The 15881-nt window shown below is 43.0% G+C and overlaps 2 protein-coding genes across 2 annotated transcripts in view; one reads left to right on the top strand and one right to left on the bottom strand.

Moving 5' to 3' along the window:
* Positions 1–15881, bottom strand: part of LINGO1 (leucine rich repeat and Ig domain containing 1) — a 1785251-nt gene that overhangs the window by 1724832 nt on the left and 44538 nt on the right. The gene's annotated exons all lie outside the window — the stretch shown is intronic.
* CSPG4 (chondroitin sulfate proteoglycan 4) overlaps positions 6523–15881 on the top strand; it is a 163567-nt gene continuing 154208 nt past the window's right edge. The window contains exon 1 of the mRNA XM_033919599.1: positions 6523–6665. Coding sequence (XP_033775490.1) covers positions 6587–6665 — 79 coding nt within the window. The 5' untranslated portion in view covers positions 6523–6586. The remainder of the gene's footprint in view (positions 6666–15881) is intronic.

Below are 15881 nucleotides of genomic sequence, written 5' to 3'. Positions count from 1 at the left end.
AACGACCAGTATTATTCGGCTGAATACGAATACCAAATACAGATAATGGGCATTGTGCTTTATCACAACAAATAATAAACCAATGTGAAATCAGCTATCAAGTGTTTATCACAGTAGCAGAGACCCAGATTATTTATATTCAAATTTAAATCACTATTTGGCTGAATACAAATGTATTCAATGCACTATTTGGAACCAAATCAAATGCAAATATTCAGCCCAGCCCTACTTTGAAACATATTAAAGAAAGTGCTGTACCTTGGAATCCAAAACTTAATCCGTTCCAGAACCCCGTTCGAGTTCCAAAGCATTCGAGTTCCAAGACAATTTTTCTCATTGAAAATAATAGAAACTGGATTAATCCGTTCCTGGGCCCCACAAACTAAAATTTTAACAGAAAACACACTGGATTTTAAGGTAAAATATTAACAAATATTCCAAAGCAGCATTCAGATTTTTGGACACAAACACACACATACAATGTGCAGGGCGTTCAGATTCCAAAGCAGAGTTAATATTTTGGGGAACAAACACACACATACACAATGTGCAGGGTGTTCGGATTCCAAGTCGTTCGAGTTCTGGGGCGTTTGGATTCCAAGACAAAATTTACGGATTCCAAGTCGTTCGAGTTCTGGGGCGTTTGGATTCCAAGACAAAATTTACGGATTCCAAGTCGTTCGAGTTCTGGGGCGTTTGGATTCCAAGTCAAAATTTACGGATTCCAAGTCGTTCGAGTTCTGGGGCGTTTGGATTCCAAGACAAAATTTACGGATTCCAAGTCGTTCGAGTTCTGGGGCGTTTGGATTCCAAGACAAAATTTACGGATTCCAAGTCGTTCGAGTTCTGGGGCGTTTGGATTCCAAGACAAAATTTACGGATTCCAAGTCGTTCGAGTTCTGGGGCGTTTGGATTCCAAGACAAAATTTACTACAAAAAAAGGTTTGGATTCCAAGTCGTTTGAGTTCTGGGGCGTTTGGATTCCAAGACAAAATTTACGGATTCCAAGTCATTCGAGTTCTGGGGCGTTTGGATTCCAAGACAAAATTTACGGATTCCAAGTCGTTCGAGTTCTGGGGCGTTTGGATTCCAAGACAAAATTTACGGATTCCAAGTCGTTCGAGTTCTGGGGCGTTTGGATTCCAAGACAAAATTTACGGATTCCAAGTCGTTCGAGTTCTGGGGCGTTTGGATTCCAAAACAAAATTTACTACAAAAAAAGGTTTGGATTCCAAGTCGTTCGAGTTCTGGGGCGTTTGGATTCCAAGACAAAATTTACGGATTCCAAGTCGTTCGAGTTCTGGGGCGTTTGGATTCCAAGACAAAATTTACGGATTCCAAGTCGTTCGAGTTCTGGGGCGTTTGGATTCCAAGACAAAATTTACGGATTCCAAGTCGTTCGAGTTCTGGGGCGTTTGGATTCCAAGACAAAATTTACGGATTCCAAGTCGTTCGAGTTCTGGGGCGTTTGGATTCCAAGACAAAATTTACGGATTCCAAGTCGTTTGAGTTCTGGGGTGTTTGGATTCCAAGACAAAATTTACTACAAAAAAAGGTTTGGATTCCAAGTCGTTCGAGTTCTGGGGCGTTTGGATTCCAAGACAAAATTTACGGATTCCAAGTCATTCGAGTTCTGGGGCGTTTGGATTCCAAGACAAAATTTACTACAAAAAAAAGTTTGGATTCCAAGTCGTTCGAGTTCTGGGGCGTTCGGATTCCAAGACAAAATTTACGGATTCCAAGTCGTTCGAGTTCTGGGGCGTTTGGATTCCAAGACAAAATTTACGGATTCCAAGTCGTTCGAGTTCTGGGGCGTTTGGATTCCAAGACAAAATTTACGGATTCCAAGTCGTTCGAGTTCTGGGGCGTTTGGATTCCAAGACAAAATTTACGGATTCCAAGTCGTTCGAGTTCTGGGGCGTTTGCATTCAGAGACAAAATTTACTACAAAAAAAAGTTTGGACTCCAAGTCGTTCGAGTTCTGGGGCGTTCGGAATCCGAAGGCCCCAGAACTCGAATGACTTGGAATCCGAACTTTTTTTTGTAGTAAATTTTGTCTTGGAATCCGAGGTACCACTGTTTGAACCCTATGTTTTGATATTCTTTGTCAGCTTGCTACATCCAGATTTGAAATTAACTGATCGAGCTATATTGTTTAAATATATTAGAGAGTCCTTTTATTAAGATGCACTGACCGATTTAGTGTTTGCTAAATATAGGTGCGCTATATGCTAAAACACCCATTATATTCCTATGGGCATCTTAGCATTTAGCGCACCGTAATAAAAAGACCCCTTAGTTTCCATATCTATTTGACATGTACTAAATAATTGGAAAGAAACAATCTGCTTAAATCCAGCTTTCTGTTGAAATACGATTTCTACATAAATCGAACGTTGCTGAAAAAAAAAAATCACAATGTTAGGCTAATATCGCAATTGTTTGGAAACCAAATGAAGATTATTTGACAAGGAATGATAACCGTTGACTTTCAGACCAGTTGCCTTTTATTTTAATACTAGTCTTTAAGCCCGTTACATTAACGGGTGCTAGAATAGATGTGTGTGTTTGTCTTTCTTTCGTTCTGTCTCTCTCTCCTTGACCACTGTCTGTCTGTCTTTCTTTCTTTCTGTCTCTCTCTTTCCTCGGCTGTCTACCACCACCCCTTGCCTGCTCCCCCTGTCCAGCTGTAGCCCTTCTACCTTCCTTTTACCTCCCCCCTGTCCAGCAGTATCCCTTCACTGCTCCCCCTGTCCATCAGCAGCCCTTCTCCCTTCCTTTTACCTCACCCCTGACCAGCAACACCCCTTCACTGCTCCCCCTGTCCAGCAGTAGCCCTTCTCCCTTCCTGTTATCTCACCCCTGACCAGAAGCACCCCTTCACTGCTCCCCCTGTCCAGCAGCAGCCCTTCTCCCTTCCTTTTACCTCCCCCCTGTCCAGCAACACCTCTTGGATGCTTTATGGATTGTATGAGTGGGGAATAAGCATATTTATAAAATATAAAAATGTATTTATGGTAATAGGGGGAATATTTAATAAATTGTCTTTATAAATCAATTAAATATATGAGTTAAGCTTCTTCTGTTTTTTGTAATGAATATGTATGAGATAGATTTTTCATGTATTACTTCCATTGTGTGCAAATGCATCTCATGCATATTCATTATCCTAAAATCCTGACCTGCTGGCAGCCCTGAAGGACTGGGCTTAAATACCATAGCCCTAGCCAAGCTGGGTTTTCAGAACATCAGAGCTGTGAAATTACTCAGTTTAAGGAGGAAGATTTTAGACCAGCCTTAGATTTCAGGATCGTAATTCCATGTCAGGTGGTCCAGAGTGGTGGAAGATACTAAAAAGATGGCCCCTAACTCTGAACCTAGTTGAGATCATGCCTCAAAACGTTGAACATCTTCATTAGATGTTCCCAACATATCCCCTGAAAAAAATGTCATCAATTTCTGAGGAAACAAAGTATGCACACTTCTTGATGTTATAAGAACATAAGAATTGCAATACTGCCAGACTGAAGGTCTATTAAGTTCAGTATCCCGTTTCCAAAAGTGCAAGTATCTGGCAAGAGTAAAGCAGATTTTATACTGCTTATCCTAGAAGTAAGCAGTGCATTTTCCCAAGTTCATGTTAATAATTGCTTATGGACTTTTCTTTTAGGAAATTGTCCAAACCTTTTTTAAACCCTGCTGAGCTAACTGCATGCACCACATTCTCCAGCAATGGATTTCAAAGTTTAATTACACGTTAAGCGAATAAATATTTTTCCTGTTTTGTTTTAAATCTACTACTTAGTAGCTTCATTGTATGCCTTCTAGTCCTAGTATTTTTGGAAAGAATAAACAAGTGATTCACATCTACCTATTCCATGCTATTCAGTATTTCATAGACCTCTATCATATCTCCCCTGAACCATCTCTTCTTTAAGATGAAGAGCTCTAGTCACTTTAGCCTTTGCTCATAGGGAAATCATCCTTCTCTGGTACCTTTTCTAATTTTGTCATATTTTTCCTTTTGAGATGCGGTGATTAGAATTGCATTCAGCATTTGAGGTGCAGTTGCACCATGGAGCAATACAAAGACATTATAACATTCTCACATTTGTTTTCCATTACTTTGCTATTCATTCATAACATTCTATTTGTTTTCTTAACCACCACTATGCACTGAGTAGAGGGTTTCAATATATTATCGCAATGATGCCTAGATCCTTTTCCTGGGTGGTAACTTTTCTAATGTGGAACCTAGCATCATATAGCTATAGTTCAGGTTCCTCTTTCCCACATGCATCAATCTGCACTTGCACATGCATCAATCTCCTCTTTCCCACATGCATCAATCTGCACTTGCATTAAATGTCATCTGCCATTGTGATGCCCAGTTTTCCAGTCTTGTAAGATCATTATAACAACTTTATTTCAGTATTTATATACCACTTATAGCCTAAGGGGCTCATAATCGAAGGAGAAAAACGTCCAAAAACCAGCCTAAGTCGGCACTTGGACGATCATCAGTCAAAATGTCCCAAGTGCCGATAATCAAACCGGGTTTTGGACGTATTTGTAAACAACCTAGGCCTTCATAGTGCCGCTGAACGACCATAGCTAAACGGGGCATGTCAGGAGGAGTGTCAAGGGCGGGACGTGGGCAGGCTTAGATTTAGTCGTACTGCATGTGTAACCAAAAGTTATACAGAACAGGATCGATGGAACTTGACACGTTGTGACTTAGACCATTTAAAGCATGGCCTAAGTCACAAAAACCCACCTAAAGTCACCAGATAAGCGCTGCAAACACATAATACAGATCCCCCACACACTGCCCCAGTGATCACCGACCCCCCCACCCCCATAAAAATATTAATCACAATTTGAAAATTGTGCCTCCAGAACATCATCTCCTGGCAGCCTGGCATAGGAAAGCCTAGTCGTGCTGCACAGAGGTGTCTTAAGTCATCTTGGGGGTGGGTTAGGGACCCATGGAGAGGAGAAATGCCCATAAGCCCCTGTAATCACTGCATTAATATTGAAACATGTGCACTCCCCTATACATCCCAAAACCCTTTTTTACTGGCATATAAGTGGCTCCTGCAGCCATAAGGGCTATTGGGGGTGGTAGATAAGTGGGTCTAGGGGATTCTGGAGGTGGTTTGGGGGGCTCACCATGACCTATAAGGGAGCTGTAGCGACATGGCACCCTTTTTGTGAAATTCACAGCAGTGCCCTGTAAGGTACCCCACTATTTAGGTGCCATGTCTGGGTGTTCAGTCCATCACTATGCAGACCCCCCCATGCCCAACAGGGCTTGTTCTAGGCATTTTGGACTCGAATGAAAAGTTGGATGAAAATGTGGTATAAAGATGGACAATTTAGCGACTTGAACAATTAGATCGGCAGGACGTATACTTAGATGATTTTGAAAGGAAAAAAAAAATTTGAACGTATTTTTTGAAAATGAGTCCTAAGCTGTTTTTTGGGGGGGGTTTGTTTTTGTGGTTTTTTTTTACTTTGGATGATTTGCGACTTGGACGAAAACGGACTTAGACATTCCTTTCGATTATGCCCCTCCACGCTGTTTACATTTGGGTACTCAAGCATTTTTCCCTATCTGTCCTGGTGGGCTCACACTTTAATGTACCTGGGGCAACGGGAGATTAAGTGACTTGCCCAGGGTCACAAGCAGCAGCGTGGATTTGAACCCACAACCTCAGGGTGCTGAGCCTGTAGCTCTAACCACACACTGCATTGTCAAAGTGGCACTAGAATTTCATATTTTTCTCCGAGTTCTAGAGTGAAACATAATTAAACCCCCACCTTTTTTTTTATATAAAACTGTGAAAGCGATTTTTAGCACAGGCCGGCGCACTGAATGTTCTGCGCTGCTCCCAACACAAGTGTTGGCCTGCACTAAAAATCGCTTTTGCGGTTTTGTTAAAAAAAAAAAAAAAGGGGAAGTAAGTAGTTACCTAGATGCTGTGACCCTGAGGTTTCTGTATTGGTGGTTATTGATCATTTTAGTGAGGGTAAGATAGAGTAATGGGGTCATATAATACTGATTAGAGCATTTTTTAACCCTCTTTTATTCTATAAAAAAAATATATCGTCGTACCTTCCAGAACAGTTTTCTCTTTTACTGTCAAACCAGGGCAGTAAAGTAAGGGATCTAAGGCTTCTATACAGTTTTTCAATTACCTTTTGTCCATAAGCCATCCACCAAGTCATCAAACACCCCCACCCAGCTCTAGTTTGAAATGTTCTTTCCTGGTCTGAGAGAGGAGAAGCTCTTTCTCCCTCCCCAAGTTAAACAAGGGCACATTCAAACCGGGGGCACCTGGCCAGGACGTATGGCCCCTTTAAGGAAGAAGGGAATATGCCTGTAATCTGAGAGTTACTTGTTTAACTAAGTTTCCAATTTTTAACTGGTGTGTAAAGCCAGATGGTTCCGCCCTCAGAAGTCCTTCATTAAATATAGTAGTAGCAGCAGAGCCCTGAATTGGAAACAGATCCCCCTCTGTCTCATTTGCTCACTGAGTTTTAGTCCTGCTGGAAAAGCCACCGACTGCTGTTCTCTTTTGATATGATGAAGCCGGCCAGTGTTGTCCCGGGGGTGCTGCTGCTTCTACCCCTGCTTGTGCATGCAGGACCCAACTCTGGAGGTAAGTCCTTTTGATATGTGCATTGGGGAGTGGAGGGGGGGGCAGGTTTCTGGCAGACAGAGAATAAAATCCCCAATGGAGCCACCGAGGTATGTGGAGGAGTCAATGGAAGGGGACATGAGAGAATTAAAAGGAAAGAAAATTTAAGTTACAAACCACTAAGAGGTCAGTAGCACTGAAGGAGATCTATGAATGGGGGGGAGGGGGGGCAATTTCCTAGAGGAGGCAGCTCTCTGGGTGCTGGCAAGCTCCTCCACTGTGTCTGAGGAGGGGGGTCGTGTCAAATTGTTCATTTGAATTGTGTTTTGGCATCCCCAATCATTTTGAAATGTTGGCGCCTATGCCTTCATTGCCGATAGTCTGAGGCAGGGACAGAAAATCAAGGACTAGTCGTGGGGGGGGGGGGGGAAGTGTATGAAACTGGTCCTCACACTCCACGATCACCTAAGACTCGGAACAACACTTACAAGGGAACTGAAAGACTAGACTGCCGGCCCTTAGCCTGCTTCGGTCCAATGCAGTCTGGCACTGGGACTGTGTTTTCAGAGAAGAGAGGAATGTCCAAAAATACAAACTCTCTCCCGATCAGAGACTTTTTGTCAGGTGGGGGGGGGGGTTCAAAAGCTTGTAAATGCTGTGTGTGTGTCCTGTAAGTATGGTGTGTGTTGGGGGGCAAGTATTAGTTCTCATTTCTAGGATGATGCCGTGGTCCCTACGCTGATCTGAATGGGCCCTTGTTTCAATCTCACTATGACAAGTTTCCAAATGACAGCCAGGTGCAGCCAAGCATCCGATCAAAGCTCAGGTCTTTTCGCAGTGCCGGTTCATCAGGACTGCTACTTATAGGCTTTCCTTATGTAGATACAGTGCACGTATGTGCCTATTCTATGGCAGTTCAGTTTGTAAAGCTCCTTTATGTGGCAGCCTGGAGAAAATTCAGGTGCTTCCGACTGATGGGGTGTGGTCTTAAGCTCTTGCAATTTTAGACTGACGACCTGGGTTGCATCAGGGGTTTTTTTTGCACTCCTACTCAATAATTCTAAATCACGAAACCTCTTTCATGTCCTGGTTGATGGGCCATAGGCAGGTGTCCGACACACCTGCCTAGAAAGCTGGTTCATACTCTGTAGCAACATGAGTCTGTAACACCCAGACGAGGGAAAGAAGGTGCATCACTGCTTTGCTGCATCTAGCAAAAAAACGGGTATGTCTCTTTCAAGGAGGGCTTGGCGAGATCTGCTGGGAAAGCCGAGCGGGAACTTTTCTATGATTGGGCAATAAGATGGCCATGACAGCTCATGCTCTAAAGACTATATACCTAAACTTGAAGTTTCTGGAAGCTGTAGGGTTTATTTATTTATTGAATTCATTCTCCATCCCGTTGACCCCAAAGAGCTCAGAAAGGTTAAACACACAGAATTTCAGAACAAGTTTACGATACATGTTTTTAACCTAACTTGAAATGTACTAGGGGTCCAATATTAATATACATAAAATACAGTTTACCGGATACAATTTGCCATGGTTATTCTAGCAGTGCAAGGTTTATTCTAATTTAACACACAGTTTACAGGTTAGATTTGTCATAGTTACTGGTTCTGCTACCAATATACATTTCTTTGTAGTCCATCATTCAAAGGCAGGGTTTTAGTTGTTTTTTTTCTTTTTTGCAAAATTAATCCTGCAAATCTTCAAAAATATAGAAGCATAGAAGATGACGGCAGATAAGGGCCATAGCCCATCAGGTCTGCCCACTCTACTGACCCACCCTCAAGTCTACTATGCATCTGTCCAATTCTGTGCTTATGGCAAAAATCTTTCTTGAATGAGGCTGCTGGTTTCTGTGTTACCTGCTGAGATTGCCATGCATTACACTTCAGCAGGGCTCCCCAAACCAGTCCTTGGGGCACACCCAGCCATTCAGATTTTCAGGATAACCACAGCGCATATGTATGAGTCAGATCTGCCTACACTGTCTCCTTGGTAAGCAAATCTGTCTCATGCATATTCATTGTGAATATCCTGAAAACTCAAATGAAGGGTGTGCGCTGAGGACTGGTTTAAGAACCACTGCACTACAGTTTAGATAGAAACAGAAACATGACGGTAGATAAAGGCCAAATGGTCCATCTAGTCTGCCCATCCGCAGTAACCATTATCTCTTTCTCTCTCCGAGAAATCCCATGTGCCTATCCCAGGCCCTTTTGAATTCAGACACAGTCTCTGTTTCCACCACCTCTTCCGGGAGACTGTTCCATGCATTTACCACCCTTTCTTTAAAAAAAGTATTTCCTTAGATTACCGGTACTCCTGAGCATATCACCTCTTAACTTCATCCTCTGCCCTCTCATCGCAGAGTTTCTTTTCAAATGAAAGAGACTCGACACATGCGCATTTACCTTACATAGGTATTTAAACGTCTCTATCATATCTACTCTCTCCCGCCTTTCCTCCAAAGTACACAGATTGAGATCTTTAAGTCTGTCCCTATGATAAAGACCAGGCACCATTTTAGTAGCCTTCCTCTGGACCGACTCCATCCTTTTTATATCTTTTTGAAGGTGCGGCCTCCAGAATTGTACACAATATTCTAAATGAGATCTCACCAAAGTCTTGTACAGGGGCATCAATACCTCCTTTTTCCTACTGGCCATACCTCTTCCTATGCACCCTAGCATCCGTCTAGCTTTCACCATCACCTTTTCAACCTCATTGGCCACCTTAAGATCATCACATACAATCACATCCAAGTCAAGCTCTTCTGTCCTGCACATAAGTTCTTCACCCCCTAAACTTTACAGGTCCCTCGGGTTTTTGCAGCCCAATTGCATGACCTTGCATTTCTTAGCCTTAAATTTTAGCTGCCAAATTTCAGACCATTCTTCAAGCTTCGCCAGGTCTTTCTTCATGTTATTCACACCATCCGGCGTGTCTACTCCATTGCAGATTTTGGTATCATCTGCAAAGATGCAAATTGTACCCGACCACCCTTTCGTTTATAAAAATGGACTAGCCATTTATTGTACATTTATAAAAAAAGAATTCTGATAAGGCACAATGGTGGTACTAGAGATAAGAACACTGGAATTCAAAAAACTTGAAGCAAGTAGAAAAGATGCTAAATAATGGGGAGATAAATAATAAGTGGCAAATTAAAATAGGTCAAAAAAAAATTCAGCTTTGTAGCCTTTTCCTGAAGCTAAACCTAACTTCTCAATCTAGTCCTCGGGCCACACCCAGCCAGTCCAGTTTTCAGGATATTTTATTGTCTATCCTTGAGTTCTTCCCTTTTTATGTCTGCTTTTCTTGTAATTATTGTATTTCATCAATACTTACCCATTGTTTTCGTTTCCAGTCCCTAATTTGTCGATATGCCCTTGTCAGACTCCCCCTTGTTTTTATGATAGGCGTTTCAACACATTTTAATAAAACTTGGAAACTACAGTTTAAACGCGCTTCTATGGTTTTTACGTCATTGATTCCTCTTTCTTTGAAGAATCAGAGATCTTCCGAGTCAAGAAACTCTCAGAAATGTAAACTGTCCTTTCCATCTTTAAAAGGCATAAAATCTATTGGTAATATTGCTCGATCTTTCTCCTATACTTTTACAATGATTTGGAATGGGATTCCCTCTTGTGTTAGAACGCTTCTCTCCTTCCAGATGTTCCGTAAATCTATGAAAACACTGTTTCAACAGTTCTTAAATTGTTTCAAGGAAAATTATCTTCTTCTCTCTAAGATGATGGATGAGGGTCTTCATCAATAAGCTATTTTCTCTCTAATCTAACTACCGTATTTTCTCGCATATAACGCGCGCGTTATACGTGGTTTTTACAAACCGCGCATACCCTTGCGCGTTATACGTGTGAGCGCGTTGTACAAAATTTTTTTTACATAGTTTCCCCCCCCTGACGCCCGATTCATCACCCGGAAGGAGCGCTCGTACTCCCACCCCGAAGGACCGCTCGCACCCCCACCTGAAGGACCGCTCGCACCCCCACAGCCTCCCCCCCCTCCCCCATGGAGAAGCTGTCTACCTTGTTTCCGGATGCCAGCCCAGCTGCTTCCTCTGCCGGCGGTCCTGCCCCTTCTCAGAGCCCTGTGCTGCGCTGCTTCCTCTTCAGGCGGTCCCGCCCTTTCTCTGATGTCAGAGAAAGGGCGGGACCGCCGGAAGAAAAAGCAGCACAGCAGGGCTCAGAGAAGGGGGCGGGACCGCCGGCAGAGGAAACAGCTGGGCTCGCTGGCATCCGGAAACAAGGTAGACAGCTTCTCCATGGGGGAGGGGGGGGAGGCTGTGGGGGTGCAAGTGGTTCTTTGGGTGGGGGTGCGAGCGGTCCTTCGGGGTGGGAGTGCGAGCGCTCCTTCGGGGTGGGGGTGCGAGCGGTCCTGCAGGGGGGGTGAATCGGATGTCGGGGGAGGGGGCATCAGGCTTTCAGGGTAGGGACAGGACTTCAAGGAGGAAAGGAGAGTCGGGGCGGGCGAAAGGAGAGTCGGGCAGCATGCGCGGTATACGGGTGTGCGCGGTATATAAAAATTTATGTACATAAATATGTGTTTTTTGCGCGCTATACCCGTGTGCGCGTTTTACACGGGTGCGCGTTATCTATGTGAAAATACGGTACTTTCACTTCGATTATCGATTTTTTATGTGAATCAAGTTGAGCTCCTTTTGGGGAGATGACATGGTATATAAAGAGTGTTATCTTACTTCGTTAATTTGGCAGAAACAGAATTCTAGGTTTTGACATTGTTTCCGATCATTGATTGAACCATCTCCACGTCATTTTTTTCTTGGTCGGACAGAAAACTTTTCAGCACCCCCTCGTAGTGTGAAATAGCGGCAAATTATCAAAACGGCTTAGGGAGGTCTTTTCCGAGTTTTCTAGCAGTCTCCGATACTGCCACACAAATGTACAATATACACTTCTCCCTCCGTATTCGCGGTTTCAGCATTCGCAGTTTCGATTATTCACGGTTTTCAGCTGGCTGGCTGGCTGGCTGCCCCTCTCCCCCCAATTACATCAGCTTGCATAGAGAAAATCGCCGATTCCCAGCAGTTTCTTCACCGTGTTTTGCCTCTCCTTCAGGAACAGGCCAGGTCTTTCACCATGTTATTTGTGGTTTCACCATTTTCACGATGGTTTTTAATAGAAAACAGTGAATAACATATGAAAAAGTTATTTGCGGTTTTTCTGTATTTGCGGTTCTGTTAATCCCCTATCACAGCGAATACGGAGGGAGAAGTGTAGTACAACCAGGTCATTAATATTGAAATAATCACTCCGATCAATTCTCTATAACAAGGGTAGGGAACTCCGGTCCTCGAGAGCCGTATTCCAGTCGGGTTTTCAGGATTTCCCCAATGAATATGCATGAGATCTATTTGCATGCACTGCTTTCAATGCATATTCATTAGGGAAATCCTGAAAACCCGACTGGAATACGGCTCTCGAGGACCGGAGTTCCCTACCCCTGCTCTAAAAATTGCTGAGTGATTCTCTAACCTGGTTGTGCCACATTTGCATACAAAATTTAGTGACAGGTCACAGCTGTCGTTGCCTTACTTTCTGATAAGTGCCTGAAGGCTGTTTGGCTCAGGCACTGACAGGAAAGTAAGGCTTGACAGCTCAAACCCTTCCCCAAATCAAATTAAAATAATAATAATTTTAAAAAAAAACACACCAAATTGAAGTTCAGCAGGAGATATGCCCACTCTCTCCTGCTGTGTCGCTGACACTAATATCACATAACCCTCGGTGGTGAGAAAGATAATCACACTCTCCCACCACCATGCAACACCCCCTCCCCCCGGTGCCGCAAATGACCCCCACCCTCTCTCCCTTACCTTGGTTAGATGGCTGGCCAGAGGGATGCCTATTCCCTCCTGCCAGCTGGCCCGCCTCTTCAAACTGGCCAGCCTTCCCCTCCCCAGTGTATCCTGGGATGCCCCGGGGTGGAACCTTATGCATCTGGGCCACAGTTTTAGGCTCCCTCCCGGTGTATCTGGGTAGGGGCCTAAGGCTCTGATTGGCCTAGATGCATAAGGCCCCACCCATAGGAGGAGCCTTATACAACCTGGGACAATCAGAGCCTCAGGCCCCTCCCTGGTGCCTCCCAGGATGCACCAGGAAGGAGAAGACCCACCATTTTGAAGAAGCGGGCAAGCTGGCTGAGGGAATAGGCATTCCTCCAGCCAGCCATCTAACCAAGGTGTGGGGGAGAGGGCAGGGGTCGTCAGAGGCATGGAAGGGGTTTTGTCAGCAGGAGAGCATGGGCATCTCTGCCGCTGCCGAGGAGCACTGGGGAGTGTTTCTTGGCATCAGGAGAGATTGGGCATCTCTACCGCTGCGGGGGGAGGGGGTGGTGTTGTGTGGCAGCAGGAGAGCGTCGGCATCTCTCCCACTGCCAGGGGGGTGTTAGTTGGCGGTGGGAGTAGTGGGCATCTGTCCCGCTGTCCGGTGAAAGATTACTTGTCCTGGTGGCTCCATTTTTTTTTTTTGGGGGGGGTTTGCATTTATTCTGCACATGTGCTCATCACTATCACCAGCGATGGGCACATACAAACTTAGCAAATTTTCGTTACTCTCCACCAACCTCATTTGCATGAGCATTTTTGGGAGAACGTCTTATTTTTTTAAAATCGGTACTATAATGGCTGCGACAGTGGCCCGTTGGTTTTTTACGTGGATTTTCGAGAATCTAGTCCTCAGTCTCTGATAACCAGAGCTGAGATTCTGATGTCATAATGCCTCATTCCACCAATAAGAGTAAACCTCATTAATGATGTCACAACGGCTTGATTGTCCTATACTTGGCTCACTTTTATTACATACGAGGAGGTGCTGAAAAGTTCTCAGCCCAACCCACCAACTTCCTAAATTCTGAGCATTCTTTTGCCGCCGAAAAGAGTGTTATCTTATTTGGTTAAGTGCCAATTTGCAGAAATGAAATTCTAAGTTTTGATTTTGTTTCAAATCATTGATTGAACCATATCCGCGTCATTTTTCTTGGTTGGGCTGAGAACTTATCAGCACCCCTCGAATGTTATTTAAATGTTTCTGATGTTGTTTCATAAATGTTATACTGGCATTGTAGCATATCTGTCATATTTGAATTTCAGCGCCATTAAGTATATTTTGAAACTGTTTCATGGTAGTCCTGTTATTAAATTTCAGTTTGCTGATTTTGAGTTTTATCTCATTCACTGTATTTATATTTATGTTGGGGTTTTTTTACTATTGTTATGCTGTTAACAAAATTGTAAGCTTTATCTCGACTTGTACTTGCTCGTACACCACTTCATATAGGCGATTAATAAATCCCAATAAATAAATGCAAAAAGTATGCATATTCATTCTGGATAGCCTGAAAACCTGACAGGCTGGGTGTGTCCCGACGACTGGGCTGAGACATGCTGCAAGATGTTTTTCCATGAAAAGCTAGCCTTCTGAATGAATATCCCAGCCTCACGATGCTAAAGAATATATACAGTAATCTTCTATATTAGGGATTCTCAACTCACTGTGGAACACACAAAGCCAGTCCGGTTTCCAAGATATCTACAATGAATATGCATGAGATAAATTTGCATACTCTGTCTCTGTTATATGCAGATCTCTCTCATGCATATTCATTGTGGATATCTTTAAAAAAAAACAACAAAAAACTGGCTGGCTGGATCTGTCCCGACTGAGATGAAAACTTCTGCTCTTCTCATCATTATAGTCACTAATGTACAGAAGAGAGAGACACTTGTTCTTCAGTCAAAAATGTAGAATGAGGTCTTAGAAAGGAGCTTAGACTTGAAGGAATTCTGGGGCGTATTTAAACCTAACCAGTTAAATAACTTTGCGACTTTAAAGAATCTCCCTTAATAGTCAAAATTGCAATAAATCTCTCCAAAGCTGTCATCTGTTCCATAATACATAAATAACCATGTAAAAAAGAAACTTTTCTGTTCAAAACGGGAAATGAGACGGCCAAGCATAGCACCTAGCTCTTGTAAACAATCTCACTAGAAATAACTCTCTGTATTAAGTTTATTAGACAACAGCTGGCTTTTAAGAACATGTGAGGAGGAGAGCTTGACTTGTATGCTGCCTTTTTGTGGCTTTGGCATTTCAAAGCCGATATTCAAAGCAGTGGGCACCGGAGGATTATGTGACTTGCCCTGGGTCACGAGGAGCTGCACTGGGATTTGGTCTCACAAGCTCTGGGTGCAGACTAGGCAGCAGCTCTGCCGGCGAGCCCCACCTTCCAGCATATTGGTACATATCCAACACATTACATTTTTACAAATGCTCATCCTCTACCACAGGAGTCTCAAAGTCCCTCCTTGAGGGCCGCAATCCAGTCGGGTTTTCAGGATTTCCTCAATGAATATGCATGAGATCTATGTGCATGCACTGCTTTCAATGCATATTCATTGGGGAAATCCTGAAAACCCAACTGGATTGCGGCCCTCAAGGAGGGACTTTGAGATCCCTGATCTACCACTTTTGATAATGTTGGCGATACAGAAATAGGTCTAAAATTATCTCAAGTTTATTAGCGTTTTTGATTAATCGCTTAATCATACTTCAAAGCGATGAACATAAATAAAAAAACATTAAAAATTACAATATTAAAGAGTAATACAATATTTAACATAGACTTAAAAACAAACCAGACTATACACAAACAAGATAAAAGGGAGAAAGGGATTTGAACTACAAAATATTATAAAAAGAATAGTCAGGGAAGAAACACAAGGTAGGGGATATAAAATTCATAATCAAAATCAACATAATTAATAAATCTAAGGTTGAGAATTATCACTCAAAAGCATCTTTGAAAAGAAATGTTTTTAAATTAGTCTTAAATTTATCAAGATTGTGTTCTTCTCTCGAATAGATTGGAAGAGAGTTCCAGACTTGAGGGGCCGTAACGGAAAAAATAAATTGGCGTCTGGTGTTGATGATCTTGAGAGAGGGAATTGTCAATAAATGTTGGTCGTTTGATCGTAATATTCTAGTCGAGGAGTAAGGAATTAATGATTTAAAAATAAATGCAGGCGTTTTAAAGAGTAATGATTTGAATGTGAGTATTTAACCTAAACAGACAGTCTCCACTCAGAACATACTCCACAATCCAAAGGGAATTCTGACTCCACTTCCTCAATATGAGTCAGCGGTATTGGAATTCTTCATTATTCCCCACATTTGGAAAGTGTTAAAT

The sequence above is a fragment of the Geotrypetes seraphini genome, chromosome 14, assembly GCF_902459505.1.
Source record: "Geotrypetes seraphini chromosome 14, aGeoSer1.1, whole genome shotgun sequence".
NCBI lineage: Eukaryota > Metazoa > Chordata > Amphibia > Gymnophiona > Dermophiidae > Geotrypetes > Geotrypetes seraphini.
The sequence above is the reverse complement of the archived record's forward strand: the minus strand, read 5'-3'. Positions and strand labels throughout refer to the sequence as shown.